Below are 22,288 nucleotides of genomic sequence, written 5' to 3' on the forward strand. Positions count from 1 at the left end.
AAAATGGATGGATTCTAGCAATATCAGTATCATGTGGTAATGATATTACATTTATTCTATAGTGCTACAAAATTTTACCACTGAAGAAAACTGAATAAATTGTACACAGGATCCCTCTGCATTATTTCTTATATCTGCATGTGAATCTAAATTTTAATTCAATAAAAATTTTAAATTAAAAAATGGATGAGCCCAATTCTGAATGACAGGGCACATCACAAATGTTTAAAGAGTATCTTAAAAGTTGATAATAACTTTGACTGCAAAACATCTGCAATAACTGACCTAAAATATTTTAAAATAATAAGAGTCTATTTTAAATATTTATTCCCCAGTAACCAAGATCAATGGCAGTGACTGGAAACTTATTTCATAAGATTCTTCATATCATAGGATTTGCTTTTATTTATAAAGCACTTTAAGATCTTGCTCTCCAAACAGAATAATTTTACTTTTTTAAATAGCTCCTCATAAATCTAATTAGTTATTACATTTCTGAGATTCTCTTCTGTTCTTCAAATTTTTTCCTCTTGTCTAAATATATTGGGAAGATTATTATTTACTTGCATATTTTTGTATTTATATAATTTAGTTTCAGTTTCTGAAAGGGTGGTAAATAGTGTAGACAGATGTCTTAAACTCTGTAAGCTGACATAACTCTAAACATGGGAAGAAGAATCATGGAAATTGGGGGTAAAAAAAAAAAGACCTTGATTTTTTTGGAAGAATATTACCCAAAGCATATGCTCATTTTATTCAAAAATTAAGTCCTTATTTGAATTTGTATAACTGGCTCTAACAAAATTTAAAGTTCCTTGAAAGTACATTTTGAGATTTGAATTTTGAATAAAAATATGAATTACTATATAAAACTAATCAATTGTTCATTTGTTAAAAATGTTAACTTACTACAGAATGGATTTGTGCCAACAGTATCCAAAAATACAGTGGTCCTGAGAGTTCTGTTCTCTATTCTCTCTTTTAAAACATCTTTCCATAGCTCAGTTTGATAACCTGAGATTTGAGAAATAGAATATTAGTAATTGGACTTTTATCAAATAGCATACAAAAATATCAAATCACTAAAAGAACTAAAGGATCAATGTATTATGATAATTATTATAATTTATGAATTTTTATAATTAAAAAATCATTTTTCAAATAATTTCACATTCTATTTATTTCAACTACAGTAACAACTCTTAAATTCAAGATTCACAAATAAATCTACTCCCTGGAAACCTTATCAGAGCTTTGCACATGCCATATAGTTAAAGTCCATTTGTATAAGTTTTTACTATTACAAATGCAGAATTTTACTTGAAACTCTTTTCAGTTAATTCAGCAGAATAAATTGATTAGATAAAACTTGAACACAGAATTTAGCTCCATGAGCACAGCCTTCAATTATCCTATATACACATTCATACAGATACAGTACGCATATGTATACATTATATATACAATGTATATATTATAGATAGCATCTATGTACACTATATATTGTATGTATAATATATATTTCAGATACAAACAATATTTGTACATACAGAATATATAACATATACACACACACATATTTAATATGCTTCCTACTTCATGTATGTGTCTGTTTCCACACTGCTACCTCCGAATTCGAAATTTGAATGCAGTAGAAAGAATACTGAATTGAAAATTCAGAGATTTAACTCCCGTTTTCACTTGTGCCCTTCAGCAATCCATATGTTCACACGGGGTCACAATTTCCTCATTTATATGGAAAAGCAACGGGACCAGAAAAGCAATCCCCAACATGAGGACTGAAGAAAACTAATCCCACAAGATATTTTGTGGACAGAAGGGGTCTATGAGGAAATAAGTCATGCAAAGCCTGCATATTGCCTGCCTCTTCTAGCAATTCTCTAGTATATTAGTATAAACCTCCTGTGAAAGAAAACCGCAGGAGGCTGTTTAATTCAGCCTTTGTAATTGCTACCCATTTCATTGAGGTTACTTGGCTTTGGAAACATTTCTGGTAGAGCCTATCATGATACTGATCAGATGTCTACATGCCCATGACACGCTTGGGGTCTGGTATTGTCTTTGGCAAACCCTGAACAAACAGCCTCTGAGATTCTTTCCAGCTCTAACATTCTATTTTTTATATGGATTCTTTTTTTCTCTATAATTTCCCACTGGCAGGCTTTAGTTATCAAAAGTTGCAACACTTAACTGCTCTTAAGTTTATTGATTTAGATGGTGTGAACCATGCGTGATTCATATCTACTTGCTAATAGCAAATGAAAAGCTAACCATGGTTCACACCTCTTCACTTGTTAAGAATTCCCTTAAAAATACAAACTAACAAACAAACAAAACCCTCAGTACCACTAAGAATGCACAAGTTTCTTTCTTTAGTGGAAATATAGATGGATGCTAAAGAGTGAGATCCTTTTGTGAATCAAGAACAAGTATCATCATGAGACGACCAAATGCGCCCACAACATGGAACACAGAAAGGAGGTTGACCAAGTTCCTCTCACTAAGAATCTGAAAAATATTTAGTAGGAAATAACTATTTTCTCTGTTCCACAGAAAATTTTTCCATAAAATGTTAATAGCATATTCACAAGTAAGTATGAAAGCTTCCAGCAGAAATTACTAACAAAATTACATTGTTCATTTTCCACAAAGAAGTATAGTAAGTATGATAATCTCTCTTACCTAGTTTAGGACACGATTTTTCCTTAAAGTCGGCACAATCCACACATGAACCAGTCTTGTAATCTTTGTACGAATGACAAGGAAATGAAATAAAATTGCAGCTTGTCTCCAAAGCTGCCATGAATAAGTAAACTGCTCTCTGATGGTCGCATTTAATAAATTCAAGTCCTTAAGTGTTCAAAGTCAAGCAGTTAGATGTATTAAGCCAAGTTCAAGTAAGTTTGAAAAAAAAATATTAAGTTCTACCTAATGCTGTGCACTGTATGAATATCAAAGTGCTGACTACAATGCAGTTTTATCTCAGGCACCTAAACAAATGTTACCATTTAAAACTTAAATGTAATATGCCTTTTACATGAGATTTATTAGAAATTTTTCTAAAGTAATAACACAGCAAAAATGTTTAATTTCAATTATTCAACAAACTCTACACACAGTGCTACCATATTTAATAACTAGTGTACACATATCTCCCTTCTAAACTCTCACGCTTAACATTTCTATTCAGTGTCAGAGATGAATGTGAAACAAGGCGACATTAAAACTTTATCATGTCTCTTTCCTTTCGTAACTTCTCACATCCCTATCCCTTTAACCAAACTTCTCTAGCTGCAGTGGCCTTTAATGATGTGGTACGTGACTGGTTGCCACTGTAGACCTCAGAACATTTTTTTGCCGTAGCTCTGAAGTGAGCCAAATTCCACACCTGGAGATGTTGCTCAGCTATTTATGTACAGAATAACCAAGTGCAGAAGTTCATAAATCTGTGTTTGTACAATACTATGGTAATGGTAAAAATTAAATCCTGAAGCCAAACTTGTGTTATATAACGTTGCTATACATGCTTCTTCATTGACTTATAACTTCTCCTAATGTTTAAAATGATAAACTAAAACTGTTGAGACTATAATGTAATAGGTTTCACCCATAACCAAATGGGATGTCTACTGGTAACATTTATGAACCGAGAAGGATCACATTAAACCATTTTCCACCAATAACTCCTGAATCATGAGCAATGGTGATAAAAAAAATCTTGCCCCCAGATTAATAAGGGAAAAAAGTAAACTGATTTTCTTTCATTATTTTGACTCATGCACAATTTATTCTAAAATACTATTGGTATACCTGAAAAAATTGATTTAGGACAGCCAGGTTGCTTTTTCCCTCCATTTGGATAGAAATCTATATGTCCCAAGGGTTCTTTAATGCCTAAACCTGAGAAGAAAAGCACCCAAGAATCACAAAGTAAATATAATCAGGTCAGCAACACTTATGTAAAACAAAATCTCCTATAAAATCCTTTGAAAGTGACTCAAAATTTGAATTGAAAATAAGATAAATGCTATTTTTTAAAAGCTGAGTTTTTCTGGTATTAATTCCTCAATTAATTCCTCATGCAAATTATGTTTCATTAATTTAACACATTTACATGTGATCAGTTTATTATGGGTCCATCACAGTTCTTTGCGCTATGAATATATAAGTGAAAAAGGAAAATAGAGCAAAAATCCTTATCATAGTGGAAATTACATCCTAATGGGAGAAAGACATAATAAACAAGTAAAAATACAGTATGTCAGATAATAATAAGTGCTGTAGAGAAAAATTAAGTAGAATAAGGAACAGTGAATGCCTAGTGAGTGTGTTAGGTTGCACTTTTAAGTAGTTTGGTTGGGGAATTTCCCACTGAGGAGGTGAGAATTGAGCAGAGATGTGAAGGATGTGAGCAACGCAGTGAGTCAAGAAGGTATCTGTGTGCACATGGAGTATTCAAAGAATCCAGGTTAGCTGGTGTATTGCGTGAGAAAGAGCATTGGAGGAAATGAAGCCAAGTCATTTAGGATCTTTTAGGTGAGTGTGATCATTCGCTCTCATTCTGGATAATAATGTGTAGGATTTGGTGCTAGACTCACTAACTGGAAAAATCGAACGCTGCTTCTGCTGGAACAAGTTGTGCCAGAGTGACACGAAACATGTAGCTATGATTTAAGAGTTTCTGTATACACTTGTCCATTGATATCCATGGGATATTGGTTCCAAGACTCCCCCCGCCAGTCTCCCGCCCTCCCACACGGACACCAAAATCTGAGGATGCTCAAGTCCCATATATAAAATGGCGCAGCACAGTCGTCCCTCTGTGCCCAAGAGTTCCACATCCGCAGATACGGACGGCCAACTGTATCTGTAGAACCTTGGGGCACCAGGGAAGATGCAAGTTCTGGGTGCATTACCACTATGGGGTCTATAACCCAGGGGAGCCATAGGAAGGAAAGAGGTTAGCAAGCTCAGAATATTCAGGACTGCGGTTAGATATAAAATCTTGCTGCCAAGTAAGATTGCAATGCTTTGGGTTGGGGTACAAGAAATTTCCTACAACATAATGAACTCTTGAGAGAGATCAGCAATAGATTCAGTACAATGAAGATAAATACTTGGGTCTGACGGTACGGATTAAGTTGCAGTTAGTTGATTTAGTTCTAGTATGTATCGGAACACGATAACAGCTAGTGAGGTGTTAGCAGGGCATGAGGACACTGGGCAGGTACATTACAGGGGAGGGGATACAGCATATAAGGAAAGACAAAGGACACCTTACATGACTTCCTTAGAACTCCCTGGAATCCAGGGAAGCATATGTATGATTTGATTGTGACAGTGGTGAGGGTATGCTAACCAATTCCTCTACATTCCATTATCCACTTAGCTTGTGGAATTTTAGTAAGGAAGGACAGTCTTCTAAATATAACCCCAAAAAAGTCCAATAATTTTGGAGATCTTTACAATTTCCTCCTATCTGAACTCAACATAGAGTTCCAAGACTAGGGTGTTTCAGGTTTAGAGCCATCATTTTCTCCAATCTGCTTCTGAAGTAAAATCAAACCAAGAAGACTGCTCAGGAATCAGGAAGAAGCAAAAGATATTTATTATTACAAGCAGCCCTTGATTCAGGCATGTCATTTCCCTTTTATCAGATGGAAGGGGCAGGGCAGCTTGGTCTGCTTAGGCCATTCATTCTTTTGATTTCAAGAAGGGTGGGGAGAGCAGATATGGCTTTCTAATTTTCTTTTTATTGTAAAATATAAAACCTACATTCAGAAAAGAACATAAAACTAAAGATTAATTAATGAATATAAAGCAAATAGCCACTTAGCTACCACACCCATGTCAGGAAATAGAACCTAGAAACTCCCAGTGTGACCTTAACCCAGTAACTAGCTTCTTACTTTTCTATAAAACTAAGAACCATGTTTACTTTTAATTTTTTTTTTCTTTTTTGCTATTGCTATTCTTTACCTTCCACGGATGCCTCTAAAACAATATATTTTAGATTAGCTCATTTTGGAAATATATTTGTATTCATATTTGTATCTGGCTTCTTTCAATTATCAGTATATTTGTGATATTAAACCACATTGTCAGGTGTAAATGTAGTCATTCATTTGTAATCATTCATTGCTATATAGTATTTTATTGAATGAACATACTACAACTTATTTATCCATTCTGTTGGTGGACATATGTTGTTTCAAATTTGGGGTTAATATGTGTTAATACTATGAACATTCTTGAACACACACATCAATGCATATGTGAAGGAATATCTGTTGGTTTTATACCTAGGAGTAGAATTGCTGTGTTATAGAATATGAATATCTTCAATTTTAATAAATAATCCTAAATAATTTGCCAAAGAGGTTGTACCAATTTACGCCCTACCAACAACATGTGAACATTTCTGTTATTCTACATCCTCTCCAATAAATGGTCTTGTAAGGCTTTCTAATTTTAGTCATTCTGGTAGGCATGTGCTGTTTCACTGGGGTTTTAATTTACATGTTTCTGCTCACTGAAGATTTTAAGAACTTTCCATTGCCTAGTTGGAATTTCTCTTTTGTAAAATGTCTGTTCAAGTCTTGATTTTTTTTAATTAAGTTGTATTTTTCTTTATTACTGATGTATAGTGCTTACTTATCTCTTTTCCTGTTTTGCCTTGCTGTTAGCTTTCATAAAGTGTTCTTTAGTGAAGTTCTCAATTTTAATATAATCGGACATCTTAATGTTTGAATTTGGCTTATGCTTTTTCATGCACACTGAAGAAAAATGTTATGAAGATTTTTTAAATAATATCTTGTAATATTACAAGCAATATTTATTGCTTTTCCTTTCACATTTATACACACCATAGGAAAAGAATTTTTGTGTTTTATGGGAGTTAGAGACCTTTTTATTTCATTTTGAGTTTTCAGTTGACTGACACAGAACCACTTATCAGAAAGTCTACAAATAACAAATGTTAAGAAAAGGGAACCCTCGTACATGGTTGGCGGGAATGTAAATTTGTGCAGACACTATGGAAAACAGTATGGAGGTTCCTTAAAAAACTAAAAATAGAACTACCATATGATCCAGCAATTCCACTCCTGGGTGTATATCTGGAATAAATGAAAACACCAATTTGAAAAGTTACATGCTCCCCAGTGTTCAAAACAGTACTATGTACAACAGCCATGACATGGAAGCAACCCATCAACAACTGGATTAAGAATATGTGAATGGAATATTATTTAGCCATAAAAAATGAAATATTGACATTTGCAGCAACATGGATTGATCTAAAGAATATTATGCACAGTGAAATAAGTCAGACAAAGAAAAACAAATACGATATTACTTATAAGTGGAATCTAAAATATAATACAAATAAATGTATATACAAAACAGAAACAGACACACAGACATAGAAAACAAATTTATGGTTACCAAAGGGGAGAGAGCAGGAGGAGGGACAAATTAGGAGTATGGGATTAATACATCAAACAGATAAGCAACAGGGTTTACTGTATAGCACAGGGAATTATACCCAATATCTTGTAATAACTTATAGTGGAATATAATCTGTAAAAAAAAAAAAAGAGAAACACTATCCTGTATACCTGAAACTAACACAATATTGTAAATCAACTATTCTTCAATTAAAAAAATGAAACCCAGAAAAAAAAAGAATCATTTTCACACCGTCCAGCAGTACCAAACTCATAATAAATGTAATAAGTCCCATAACTCTGTTTTCTTTTTTTTTTTTTTTGTGGTACGCTGGCCTCTCACTGCTGTGGCCTCTCCCATTGCGGAGCACAGGCTCCGGACACGCAGGCCCGGCGGCCATGGCTCACGGGCCCAGCCGCTCCGCGGCATGTGGGATCCTCCCAGACCGGGGCACAAACCCGCATCCCCTGCATCGGCAGGCGGACTCTCAACCACTGCGCCACCAGGGAAGCCCTGTTTTGCGGTGTTTTTTTTTTTTACTGACTTTTTGGTCACCCTTACACTAATGACACTGTCTCCACTATTACCATTTCATAAGACTTGATATCCGGAAGCACATGTGTTTGCACTTTTTTCTTCTTCAAGAACACTTTAACAGGGGCTTCCCTGGTGGCGCAGTGGTTAAGAATCCACCTGCCAATGCAGGGGACATGGGTTCGAACCCTGGTCCGGGAAGATCCCACATGCTGCAGAGCAGCTAAGCCTGTACGCCAGAACTACTGAGCCTGCACTCTAGAGCCCGCTAGCCACAACGACTGAAGCCTGTGTGCCTAGAGCCCGTGCTCCGCAACAAGAGAAGCCCCCAGTCGCCACAAGTAGAGGAAGCCCGCACGCAGCAACAAAGACCCAACACAGCCAAAAATGAACAAATAAATTAATTTTAAAAAAAAGAATAATAATACTTGACCCTTTGCATTTCCATGTTAATTTTATAATTAGCTTGTAAGGTTATTTAAAAAATATTGGCTTTTGACAAAGATTGCATTGAATCTGTAGGTCAACTTGCAAAAATTGACATGTATACAACTCACATTCATATGTGTGGTTTAGTTCCTTTTTATTTTGGTCTGCAATGTTTTGTGGTTTTCTGCGTAGAGCACTTGCACAATTTTCTTAAGAGTTATTTCTAGATTTTATCTTATTAAAATGGTATAATTCTGAAGTTTTATTTGCTAACTCTTATTGCTGGTTCCTAGAAAGAATTGAATTTTGTATATATAGCTTATATTCAACAACCTTGCTAAATTTTCCTGTGAATTCTAATTATCTGGAGATTCTTTGGGGTTATCTATGTATGCAAACATATCATCTGAAAATGATTTTATATTTTTATATCTTTTAATACTTTTCTCCCCTTACTGCACTTAAGACATCCAGTAAAATGTTGCTTCAGAATGACTAGACTAGGCATCCTTTTCCAGTTCCCAGTCTCAGAAAGAAAGTCTTCCAAATTCCATCATCAACGTGACATTTTCTACAGATTTTTGAATAGATATATTTTAACAGATTGTGGAATTTTACTTCTTTTCCCAATTTTCCAGTTTTTGCCATACATAAATTCTCCCTAAAGCTTTTTCTTCATTTGATTGAGATTATTAAATGAATTTTCTCCCTTATTCTTTTGCTAAGATGAATTAAGAAACTGATTTTTGAATGTTAAACTACATTTGCTTTTTGATAATAAATCCAAATGGATGTGATTCAGTACCAATTTTATATGCTGCTGGCTTACTAATTTTATATTTTATGCAGAATTTTTGCATCTATGATTATTACAGAGAATGTCCAGCAAACTGTCTTTTCTGCAATGTCTTTCTCAACTTTTGACATTAAGTTTGTGATGGCTTTCTAAAAAGGTTGCAAACCATTTCCTATTTATTTGTTATTATCTGAAGGTGTTTGTGAAACAGTGGTCTTATTTATCACTTAATTGTTTGGTAGAGAACAAAAACTTGCCTGGGAATTTACTCTGATGGAAGGCTTTAAATTACAGTTTCTATTTTATCAATAGTTAAAAAACTCTTCAAACTTTCCCTTTTCATTTGTCAGTTTGGTAAATGCTTTTGCTTTTCATAAGAATTTTTATATTTCATATATCATACCATATGGTCATATATTTTCATATTTATTTGCAAAATATTGTTCATTACATTGCTTTGTGATGATTTTAATATCTATAGTATCTGTAACACTATCTCCTTTATTATTATTGATATTAGTTGTGTTTTCTCTCCTTGTCCTTTCTGTTTTCTTCTCTCCAAGGACTCATTACTCTGGAGGGTGATATATAAAGTTCAAGCATTCTATGTTCCTTTCATTTTATTGAAAGAAGGTAAAAATGACATAGTTTTAAATAATTAATGTTGTCTTTTTAAAGTGCAAATTTTTGGCTTTTTATGTCACTTCTAATTGATATTTTTATTCCATTTTTGTATGTTTATCATCAACTTCTTAATATCTATGGGTATGTTTTATGTTTAATTCTTAATTTCCCAAGATAGATGCTTAGATTATTGATTTTCAGCCTTTTAAGATATCTGTAACTGGACATTTATTTCTAGTCATGGCTTTTGCTGACTCCAACAAACTTTAATATGTAGTAACTTTAATACTATTGAATCAAAATATTTTATATTTCCATTATTATTTATTCTTCCTTCATTAGTTATCTAAAAATATGTTTCTTCTAAAAATATATGGATTTTCTACTTATATTTTTCTTATTTATTTATAGTTTAATTGCTTTGAATATAGAGAATACTACCTTTTATGCTTCCCCCTCTATGAAAATTTTGAGAATATTTTTAAGGCCCAGTGTATAATGTTTCTCTAAAATATCCATGGTGCTTTAGAAGAATGTATATTCTCCAGTTGTTGGGTATAATGTTTTATAAATGTCCATTAGATCAATTTTTCTAATTAAAATCTCCCAGTATGATTGCGCAGTTGCTTTTCTTTCTGCAATGGGATAGTGTAAAGTTTGCTTTATGTAATTTTAAGCCATGTTATTAGGTATATACAAACTATCTTCCTGATGAGTTGAAAGTTTTATAATTTTAAGCCTTTCTGTTTCTACTAATTTTGAGATAAAATTATTTTAGTCTAAGTTAATGTATGTAGATTCACCACCTTTTGGTGGATAATATTTGCATATCAATGTTCTACTTTCACATATTCTGCTTCCTTACTGTTATATATGTCTTTAATAAATAACACATAATTGAATTTTTGTCTTTTTAGCTAAGTGTGACACCATATTTTAATTAAATCTAATAGGCTAAATTTCATTTAGGCTATTTACATTTAATGGTATAGCTGGGTTTAATTTTACCATCATATTATTTACTTCTATTTACTTTGTCTGATCTTTATGATTCTTTCTCTCCTTTCTTGCCTTCTTTTGGACTTAAAAAAAATTATTCCCTTTTGTCCTCCATTGCTTTGGAAGTTATATACTCTTTTACTCTTTTCTTTTTGGATACCTAGAGATTTAACAGAAAGCCTTGATTTATAAATACCAACTGTTGACAATTACTTTTAACCTTTCTTCCATACAATTAAAGGAACAAAAAATGCTTGAACTTCAGTTAACAGCCCCCAAAATATGCTATTTTTGTAATATATTTTAATCCTCTCTATATATTCCAAATTTCATAAAACAATGTGTTTTATGCCATCAACATCCATTTAGATTGAACTGTATTTTACCATTTTCAATAGTCTTCCTTCCTGAATAGCCATCAAAGGATAATTTTCCTTCTTTTGATGACAGTTTCTCTCAGTGTATACTTGTCTGAAACTATATAGTTTCCTTTTTTTTTTCCTGAAACAGATTGGGATACTAGGCAGCTGTTTTCTTTCACCATATTGGAAATATAACTCTATTCTTTCCTAGCTTCCACTGTTTCTGTTGAGAAACTAGTTATAATTTGGGTCATTTTTTATTCATTTAATTTTATGCTGTATGCTTTGTTGTGGTCTTTTCTGTAACTCTACTATCATGTGTCTCAATGAGGACGTCTATTTATTCACATTGGAATTAACTGCATTCCAATTTTTTTATTGATTATAATTCCTCAGTTTTTAGAAATTCTGAGATATTATCTTTAGATATCATTTCTGTCCCATTTTTCTCTCCTTTTATTTTGAATTTGAATGAAACATGATTGACCTTCTCACTATTTATCCTATGTACCCCTTACCTCTCTGTATGGTCTGCTCTCTGATTTTTGCTCCGTATTGTACCCTTTTACTTTATTCTAGAAACAGACTTCTCACCTATTTTCCAAGTCACTCGCTTTCTCTTTTTACCTGATTCAAAATTTTTGTTCAACCCATTCAATAATTGTCAATTATTTTATTTTTTAAGTTAAAAACTTTTTATTATTTTTATCAAATATAATAGGTCATATTTATACTTAAATGTCATTCTCTGCTGATATTTGCGGTCTTATCTTATCTCTTTGAAAATATTAAGCACGTTTTAGCCAGTGTATAATAATTCCAATAGTTGCAGGCCTATGGGTCTGTTTCTGCTGATTATTGTTTCTGTTGGTTCTCATGCACGTTTCTTGCTTCAAGTGTACCTGGCTATCTTTATTTGGATGCTGGACATTTAAAAATATATTTATAGGGCTTCCCTGGTGGCGCAGTGGTTGAGAGTCTGCCTGCCGATGCAGGGGACGCGGGTTCGTGCCCCGGTACAGGAAGATCCTACATGCCGCAGAGCGGCTGGGCCCATGAGCCATGGCCGCTGAGCCTGCACGTCCGGAGGCTGTGCTCCGCAATGGGAGGGGCCACAACAGTGAGAGGCCCGCGTACCGCAAAAAAAAAATAATAAATATATATATATATTTATAAAAATAATTTGAGACCAAGGATGATGTGATCTTCCTACAAAAAAGGACTATTATTGGCTTCTATCAGGTACCTAGCAGGTCCAACAATCCAAGAGCTCCTTAAACAAAACACAATAAATGAGATTTTTCTGGCAACTTCAGATTATTAAAAGCTTTTCTAGAGATTATAAAAAGGCTGGTTTATTTCAAGTTTACCTTTATTCCTATAGCGCTACCCTTTGGGGTCCTAAAAAGTAGTATAAGATGTTTTACAAGCCTCATATGAGGGTTTCAAAAACACTTCCCATATTCTCTACACCAGAGGAAAGTGACTCCAAATTACCAGTTCATCTCCCTGGAATTTTTCTGTCTTCTGGATATTAGACTGGTAATTTTTTCCTTATATCCCAGCAGGAATGTTTGTTCAAATTACCTAATCAACAATTATGAAAGGCAACATAGCTTCCTTAGCATATACAACTGAAAAAGGACAAGAATTACTGGCAAGTAGAAAATGCACTCATAGGTTAGTATTTAAGGAAAGGGCAGTATCTCATTCAGAGATTCCTTGAGACAGGTGAATATGCAGTATCAAAAATCTGTGTTCCTCATTTGTGATAGTCATAAAAAGATCAGTTAAAGGTGCCAACTATGTGGCATCTAGTGGAAAGTTAGATTTGATAAGCTGAGTCATCAAAAGATATTAAGAATATAAGACAATCCAAACAGTTTATTAGGAAAAGTCAAAAATGCAAACAAAAACAATAAAAAGTATGAAGAGCCAATTCAAAAGGCGATAAGCAGAATTGAAGTTGGAATTTCAAAAAGAAGAGTTCAAAGTTGCAGGGTAATTGGCACTAGGTGTGCTGTGTGTGGGAATGTTAAGCTGATATACAGGGCTAGAGAAAGAAAACGTGAAAGGTTGAGGGTATCAGAACTATGAGACTTTAGGCACTGACTCTCTGTATGATGTAGATGAACTTAGATTCCAAATAAAGAGCATAATTGTTCTGATTATAGGCTCAGCCCATGGGCATATAGACACAGAATTTGAAAAATTGTCATCTATGGCATTAATGGTATTTATATATCTCACAGAATCATTGGTATGGATCACCACAGGGTAAATTCAGAATAATATGGGAGAAAATAAATTACCTGGACCAAAGAGAAAATAAACCTGAGGAAACAGGGAGTTGGGAGCAGTCTTTGGGTCACTTCCTCCTGTCTCTGCCTTAGCACTATATCCTCCCCATGCACCCCAACCAAACACATGTAAATTTCCAGTTAATTTGAGCAGCATACTGGTGAAGTGCAGATTTTGGAATCAGAAGATTCTATTTCAAATTCTGACTCTGCCTCCTACTGGCCTTGTCACCTTGACCTGAGCCTCTTCTCCATTTGTAAAAGGGGGATGATAACGTTTACTTACTCATGGGGACTTAGGAGAATTCCATAATTAATTCACATAAAGAACTTGAAGTGCCTCGTATATAGGAAGTACTCAATAAATATTAGTACCATCAGTTTCAACTCAGGAAGGGGATCTGGGCCATCTAAAATATTACCTGAAAGTGTCTGTCCAACGCACTCTGGTTAAAACGATCAATAGTCGGTTAGACATTTTGAGGAAAATAATTAAAAATCGTTAGGGAAAAGTACTCTCTCTGTGCCTGAAGATCTGTGCTGAGTTTGAGTTGACATACAACAAAGTGATAAAATGATAAGAGAGAATGGTAATCTAAATGCATCAGGAACATTAAGCATGAGGGAAGTTGTAATCAAATCAATAAAATGTTAATAACATGAAAAGGATGAAGTATATTTTTTTTATCAAATTTCAGTTTTTTTAGGATGACATGACATTTCTTAAAACCTGAAAGAGGAAAGCTGAAGGCAAAGCGTTCCATTGGACACCACAGGTTTTCACTAACTCCAAGAAATGTTGCTTGTGGGAAATATAATCACTATATAATTACACTCTTATCACTTCATCCACTACTCTCTCTTATTAAGTTTTCCTGTTCCCCAGTGTCTACATCTCCTTTCCTGTTTTCAAATAATTAAGCAATAAATCCTACGTTGTTACCATTGGTATCAGTGTGTATGACATCCACAATATGTGCATCAGTGTAATCTAATTTGCCATTTGATGGTTTTCCAGAGAATTGTGGTCCAGCAGGGTCAAGACCTGAAATTCAAGAAAGAAGCTATTAATCTATTAATCAAGTCATACTACAGAGTTCAGTAGGTCATATGCTTGCATTATTATTACATTATAAACATAATGAGCCTATACAGTTTTAGCTTAAACCTATCCAAAAACAAATCCAACAATAAATGAAATTAGATGAATAGCAAGTATCTTCTTTATTTGAATAATCTTTTTTCCAGTCTTCAGAGTTCATCAGTGATGTAGTGTTAAGCCACACTACAGATGCCTAGACAAAATATTCTGGGTTTTTTTTAGCATTTTTACTTAAGAAGTAATTAGGAATACACTGATAGTATATCTCTATGTAATAGAAAGTAACTACTACTACTGCTGAGGAGGGGAAATAATAAATACTATCCTGGTCCTGTCTTGAGCCTCATTCTGCACCAGCTCATCCTGGATCTCTCTATAGGTCTAAAATGTTAAGTGCAATTTGAGCTTGGAATAAAACATATTTATTATTAGCTTATCATTCATTTCTCACAAAAGTTTCCCGCACACACATAAGAAAAATATATTAAAAGTTTCATAAAATATAGATATTATTTCTGGTATACTTGAAATTCTCAATAAAAATTTGAAGCTCATGACCTACTGCAGTGTGTCAAAAAAGGTGGGGAGGACATGAAATGCAATGCCTTGAGAACATCTATGCAATAGGGCAATAAGCATCTTAAAAAGTAAAATATAATATTGCTTTATCTCAGTACCTTCTGTTATCCCTAGTTTATTTGGCCCACATGACTGAATGAGACAGAAACTTCTCTCTTCCTATAAATTGTTCTGATGTAGAATCACTGCATTTGCTGGCTTTTTAAATCCTGATGATTGCTTGGCATGTGGAACCATTCAAACTAGACCAATATGTGAATCAACACACCTTAAAATAAAGTAGGATTACCAGCAGATCAAATTGAGCTAGTATGGTGGTTGAAAGAGAATGGACTTTGGATGCTAGAGGCCTTTGTATAAATCCTGGCTTAGCTGTTACTAACTTTTTGACGCTCCTGCATTCATTCAGTTAACCTCAACTTTCACATCCATATAATGAGAATCAAGTTAAAACTGATCAAAGTAAGTAAGGTATACTTAAGGTTTGTAAAGATCCTCAATATCTAAACAAGTTATTCACCTCTACCCTCCCTCTTTGTTAACTTAAGACTCTAGTATTAACATTTGAAATTATTACAAATCATCTATGGGAATAGATCTCAATAATTCTAAAAAGCTAAATTAACTGGGGAAGGATAGTTTTTAAATCACCACCATTCCTAAAGGGAAGCCTGAACGTCCATGTCAGCATTATTTGGTTACTAAGCTTTGTGGATGCAGTAACCTTGTTAAGGAAATACAAGGAGAACTGGGGTCCAGAATCCCTCAGGCATGGATATTAACTCCTGATCCTCCCTTCTAGTGTTCAAGTAAAATTGTTAAGAGAATTAAAATACATTAAAGTTTCTAAAATTTAAGTACATGGTAATAGGTTATCTTCTTAGTTAATACATGAAAAAAGTTTTACATTTAATGGGCTAAACTTTCCTTAGGATTGATACAATAATGTGTCCTTAAAATTCATATGGGACTGCAGAAATTAATCATTTTCCTCTCATTTCTATATGGGTAATTTAAGTTTGGTGAAGAAATAAGTAAGACTTAAGAGTCTAACCAAACAAAGACCAGCATCTGAATATGATATAGAAAAAAAAAGTTTGTGCATCATTTCCTTTCCTTAAATATTGCCCCTGTTAAATGTTAAATAAAGTAATAACTTCTGAGGCTAAAAGTATACTAAAATATTAATTTTGTCAAAAATATTTTACCTGTTATTCTTCCAACTTGACCATGAAATATCTTTCCAACAAATCCACTAATATGAGCCCCTAAACTCACACCTATGAAATGAAAATTATCAAGAGATGCTCCATGCCCCTGCAATTCAAAATACAATGTTACAATTTTCATTTCAGAAAATCACAAATTATGCCTGTTGCATCAATATTCTAAAATTCATTATTTTTTCTGGTTTAATCCATTTCTGGGAGACAGGGAATGGGATTTTATAATTTCAAATAACTATATCTTTGTTCAACTTTTTCCATAAAATATCTGATTTTTCTGTACAGTTTTAATACCGTTAAATTTTTATTTAAAAATTTAGAAAACGTCATTTTTATCTAGAATAGCATATGCAAAATAATACATTTAATTAATAAAGCATTTTGTAATAATAATAACAAAACTAACTTTGTGCTAGCTACCTTGGTATGTGTTTTTTAAATCTCATATGTAATATTCACAATAGTCCTATGAGTTACATATTTTTATCCTATTGCCTAAAACTTTCCCCAGCATCTATTAAATGCTGAATAAATACCGTTTGATAATGAGTTGCCCAAAGTCTCATATACTTATTACTATAAGGGAAAAAGACTTGAAATCCAGGTCTGTTCAACTCCAAAATATAAACTAATCTACCTCCCTTTTTTATCTGTAGATTGTGTCAAAAACTTTAGGAAGACCGAACCGTGTGAAAAATCATCCTTACTTTGGAGATGATAAAATGAGACTCAGAGATTTTAAGTGATTTCCCCCAGCACAAGCTGGAGAGTAATGGAGTCTGATCTTCCAAGCCCAAGTTTTGAACACCTTCTAGAGTCTCAGCCCAGGGGAGGGGGAGGGGGGCATTAGGAACTTAAATGAGGAAGAATTTCTTCTACCACACTCTCAGGAAGCAGGTCATGGTCCATTCTACACAGTGACACATCCAATGGCTTACAGAAAGATGTGGAAAATTTACTCTAATGAGAAACTAGATTCAGGTTTTCCAGGCACAGAATGATAATTTTCTTCAACAAATTTCTCAGACCAATGCCTGGAACCTCCAGGGAGTATCACTCTCAACTTCAGTGCTACTGAACTTTTCATCCCTTCTCCTTAATACGGAGACTTTGCAAGCAAAAGCACTGTTAGAAATCTAATACTACAATTTTCCTAAATTTCTTTACTTAACATTCACATGTTCCACACTTTGAGGTACATACTTATGAATTAGAGCAAAGACCACCGCTAAAAGGAAAAATCAATTATGCAATTTATAGACTATCAGTAAGAACAGGTGAATCAATTACTTCTTCTGTCTCCAGAGGCATAGTTTGGTTTTGTCCAAATTTGAGGATGTAAAAATAATAATGATAGCTAATTTTATTCAATGGTTATTATATGCCAAGTGCTGGTTAAGAATTAATTTCATTTAATACTTAAATAAAATATTGTTAGAAAGTTTTGTTATCCCAAATGTATAGACAAGGAAATGAGGCAGAATAGTTAAGCAATTGCTCCAACTCACACAGATGATATGGATTTGGTGGTCTTTGAACCCCTCCAGTCTGACTCCTAACCACTGTGTGCAACTGCTTCTTGGATCTATGATGCTTGCTCGATTTCAGCAGAGGCTTGGAAGTTCAGCACAACACAACTCAAAGGCGATTTCAAGCTCAAGAATGTCCCCAAATCATATATCACCCTTCCTTCTCTCGAGTGCCATCACTACCACCTCCCTCTAGAACAGACATGGATCTTCATATGTATTGACTTAGCAGTCAAAGATCAGTCAAACTATAGATGATCTAGAGCTGGCCTGAATTTATTTGACTCATCCCAACCCTGGACCTAAATGCTGGATAAACGTAAATGGAACTGAGCCCTGCCTCCACGGTTGGCAAAAGTATGCTACTTTTCAAGCTGTTTTCCCCTCACTTTTACCAACGCACACTTGATTAATTTGAAACATTTTAGACGTACCTTAGAAAATATATCTAAAAAATCTAATGATTGTATAGTTTATCCCCTCTGTATACATAGAATCACTACATTATCCTGAAGTATAGGTAGAGTTAAAAAAACAAAAATCTTAAAAGATTTTAAGATAAAACACAATAATTGAGTCTTTAAGGTAATTTTTAAAAACTAAGGTCACGTCTAGGTATAGAATTATCCTTACACAAAGAAAAGATGGCTGCATACATTAGCATATCAATGCAGTAATTCTAAATGCTACAGGAAAATGGTATTTTATTACCACTTTGCAGTATTACATAACATACTGTATATTGTATAACATATATAACACATAAAATTCCAGACTTACCAAAAGATTCTGAATGTACCTACTCAGACTCACAGCAACTTTTCTGGTATTTTTAACCGCTCTACTGTAAAGAAAAGTTGTAGCACCTCGGTTCCAGTCTACTACAATTATATTTATATCGTCTTGGTCCAACAAAATTCTCACAAAGTTCTGAAGCCATGGTGGAGTGGAGCCCGTTGGTCTGTATCCATGAATAAGCCAGACTGTTTTCTTTCTTGTGTTGAAATTAACATTAAGTGAGTTATCCTGCTCAAACAGTGACTCAGCACAGCTCGGGTTGTTCCTTGTATACAATATCAAAAATATCTCCATTTTGGGATTAAACAGATCTCTGAAGGAATCCTTTAAACTTAGGTGAGAGAATGTAAGGCATGGTCCTTTACTCTCTGAAATAAAAAAAAGAAGTCAGTCAAGCTGAGTATTGGGATAGTATTTGATTCGATTCCTGTTGCTGTTGCAAAGAAAAAAATTGAACTTGGAGGGTGGGGAGGTTTTCACTTTATTAGCCTTTTAACATAATTTTCTGAGCAACTACAATGTCTTAAGTAATTCGCTGATTACTTAAATAGACTTTTTGAACTAGATGTATTCAAAATTTACAATGAAATATAGAAATAAATGTGGTTGGCTAAAAATTAAGAATTTTTATCTGTACAAAATAGCAACCGTGTGATTAAAATCGTTAACATTAATAAGGAAATTGTTATACACACCAATAAGAGTCCATAAATTGACTATGAACTTTAACAGAAATTTTACAGGGACTTCCCTGGTGGCGCAGTGGTTAAGAATCCACCCGCCAATGCAGGGGACATGGGTTCGAGCCCTGGTCTGGGAAGATCCCACATGCCAGGGAGCAGCCAAGCCCATGCACCACAATTACTGAGCCTGCGCTCTAGAGCCCTCGAGCCACAACTACTGAAGTTCACGTGTGTAGAGCCCTTGCTCCACAGCAAGAGAAGGCACTGCAATGAGAAAGGCACGCACCGCAACGTAGAGTAGCCCCTGCTTGCTGCAACTAGAGAAAGCCCATGCACAGCAATGAAGACCCATTGCAGCCAAAAATTTTAAAAAATTAAAAAATAAATTTACAGAAGAATATTTAGGTATGGATAATAACCATTAGAAAAAATATATTTTACCTGACTAGTAATCAAATAAACACAAAACAAAAAATATATCATTTTCTTCCTATCAAATTAAACAAAATGAAAAAATCCTTTAAATACATAATACTTACAAGGGTAAATTTGTAACAAATATTCATATACATGGATGCTGAGAGCATAAGTTGACACATCCTTTTGAAATTTTATATGTGTCTAAGTGTATACTACACAGGCATAATCTTAAAAATATTTACTCTTCCTGATTTTCTTCCTAGGATTTACATTAATGAAATAAATAATTTGTATTAAATATAAAGACATTAAATCAACTATCCTCCAATACAAAAAAAAACTTCTAAAAAATATAAAGATATTAATCAGAGGGTTATGCATAATCACACAAAAATTTAAAACGCCTTAATTATCATCATATAGAATTTCATCAATGTGTGCATCCTATTTGTCTATCTACCTACATACCTATGTATCTATCCATCCATCCATCCTAGAAAGTAGAGCAGAAAATGAAATAACTAAGCCAAACCAACAGCAATAGTCATTACTAGGCAGTGAAACATGGCTGCTTTTTATTTTCTTTTCATAGTTTTTAAGAATTGTATTTTTTTTTCCCAAAATAAGCATATAATCCCAAAAAAAATTTTAATGAGAACATATACTCGTACTGCTTCTGGAAATTTAACTTGGTAAGAAGATTTGGGAAGACAATTTGTCAATATATATCAAAAATGCACAAAAATATTAGTAATGTTTATGCCAGTAATTACACTTCTAAGAATTTATCCCAAGAAAATAGTCTGAACACGTGTAAAAAATGAATATACATTATTTTAATACTGGAGAAATAGAAGTGATTTAAATGCCCAGAAATAATGACGTGCTTAAGCCACTATATATATACATTTAAATGTTTATTTTAACATATATAAATATATATTTAAAACTACACATATATATTTTATATGTAGATATATTTGGTAAATCCATAATAATATGCACTAGTTGCCATCAATCTAGTTTGGAAATTATATATGTGACATTGTCACAATCATTTAGAAGAAAATAAAGGACGAAGACAGTGAAGAAGAAGCAAGACCTGCATTCAATTCTCAGATTAACAGCTGAGAGATACTTGGACAAGTGAAAAACTTTGATACTTCATTTGTTCTAAATACAAAGGAATGAGGAAGTAGAGAGGAGAAATAAACCTCAGTGCAATATCAGTGCTTACTACACAGTACAAATTGTGTAGGGAATTGTGCTTATCCACCTTCCTACCAGCTGGAACTCTGAGAAGTCTAAATGCAGTTGATACATCCAAACTGCTGGTCCACTCCAAGCCAAGGTAGATTTTACCTGGTCCTGGAATGAGTAATGAGGAATAAACAATGGAATCTCTGTGATAAAATAAGGGAAAGAAATCCCTTAAAACAGTCAACAGAAAAGTCTATGGCCTATTACCAGGATCCAGAAGTAATAGCAGAAAACTCTTTAGCACCCTCATTAGAATGCAAGAAAAACCACATCTCAAAAACAGGAGGCCACTAAGAGAAAATTTACTGAGGCGAAAAACAATAGGTTAAGTTTAAAATGGAATAACGAGGAAATTCCCTGGCAGTCCAGTGGTTAGGACTCTGTGTTCCGCTGCAGGGGTCACAGGTTTGATCCCTGGTCAGGGAACTAAAATCCCGCGTGTGGTGCAGCCAAAAAACAAAATTGATAAAATGGAATAACAAGATACTCCACTTCAGGAAAAGTAAAAATGCAACTGCAGAATAAAAATTCACTTTATAAATGCTAAAACCTGGAAATCTCACCTTATAGTAAGAAAATGAAGGAAGAAAGACATTTAAATTATGAAGGTAAACACAGATATGGGATAGGAAATAATGAATCAAGTTAAAAATCATCAATGTTTCCCTGGCAGGTGGGGGAGGAATTGGGGAGAGAGAGGGTAGCGGTTAAAACAACTAAGGAAATAATTGCATACCAGGGTGTGCAAACTGAAAAAGCCTCATCATGACCTAGAGAAAATCAGTTCATCAGACTCACCAAGAGACCTCCTAGAACCCAGTTTTGGTTTCAATGAAAGAAAAAATATCCTAAAAATATCAAAGCAGAAAATCCAGGTACAAATAGAAGAATGAAGTTATGGTGACTTCAGATTTGTCTTCCAAAACAACACATCAGACAGATAAAAGTATAATAAATGAAGATTATAAGTGCAAAAGTTTGTGGCCTAATAATTTTATATTCTTCCTAAAGTATACCACCCATAATTGACTAAGTACAGTTCCTGACATCACTGTTAAATAAATGATAGATTTATTGAAGACAAGATCGATAAAAACTCACAGTATAAAAAGAATGAAAGTGAGCACAGAAACAAGTTAGACACTAATATAAGTGTAAACAGCATTAAACTGAGTAA

General features: G+C 33.8%; 1 protein-coding gene across 2 annotated transcripts in view; it reads right to left on the reverse strand.

Moving 5' to 3' along the window:
* LIPI (lipase I) overlaps positions 1-19,110 on the reverse strand; it is a 57,276-nt gene extending 38,166 nt beyond the window's left edge. For both annotated transcript variants that reach the window (XM_067739222.1, XM_067739221.1), the window contains exons 1-6: positions 18,731-19,110; positions 16,404-16,512; positions 14,458-14,559; positions 3,832-3,921; positions 2,704-2,871; positions 910-1,014 (exon numbers count right to left, since the gene is read on the reverse strand). In XM_067739222.1, coding sequence (XP_067595323.1) covers positions 910-1,014; positions 2,704-2,871; positions 3,832-3,921; positions 14,458-14,559; positions 16,404-16,512; positions 18,731-19,042 — 886 coding nt within the window. In that variant the 5' untranslated portion in view covers positions 19,043-19,110. The remainder of the gene's footprint in view (positions 1-909; positions 1,015-2,703; positions 2,872-3,831; positions 3,922-14,457; positions 14,560-16,403; positions 16,513-18,730) is intronic.
* Between the last annotated feature and the right edge of the window lie 3,178 nt (positions 19,111-22,288).

The sequence above is a fragment of the Pseudorca crassidens genome, chromosome 5, assembly GCF_039906515.1.
Source record: "Pseudorca crassidens isolate mPseCra1 chromosome 5, mPseCra1.hap1, whole genome shotgun sequence".
Classification (NCBI taxonomy): domain Eukaryota; kingdom Metazoa; phylum Chordata; class Mammalia; order Artiodactyla; family Delphinidae; genus Pseudorca; species Pseudorca crassidens.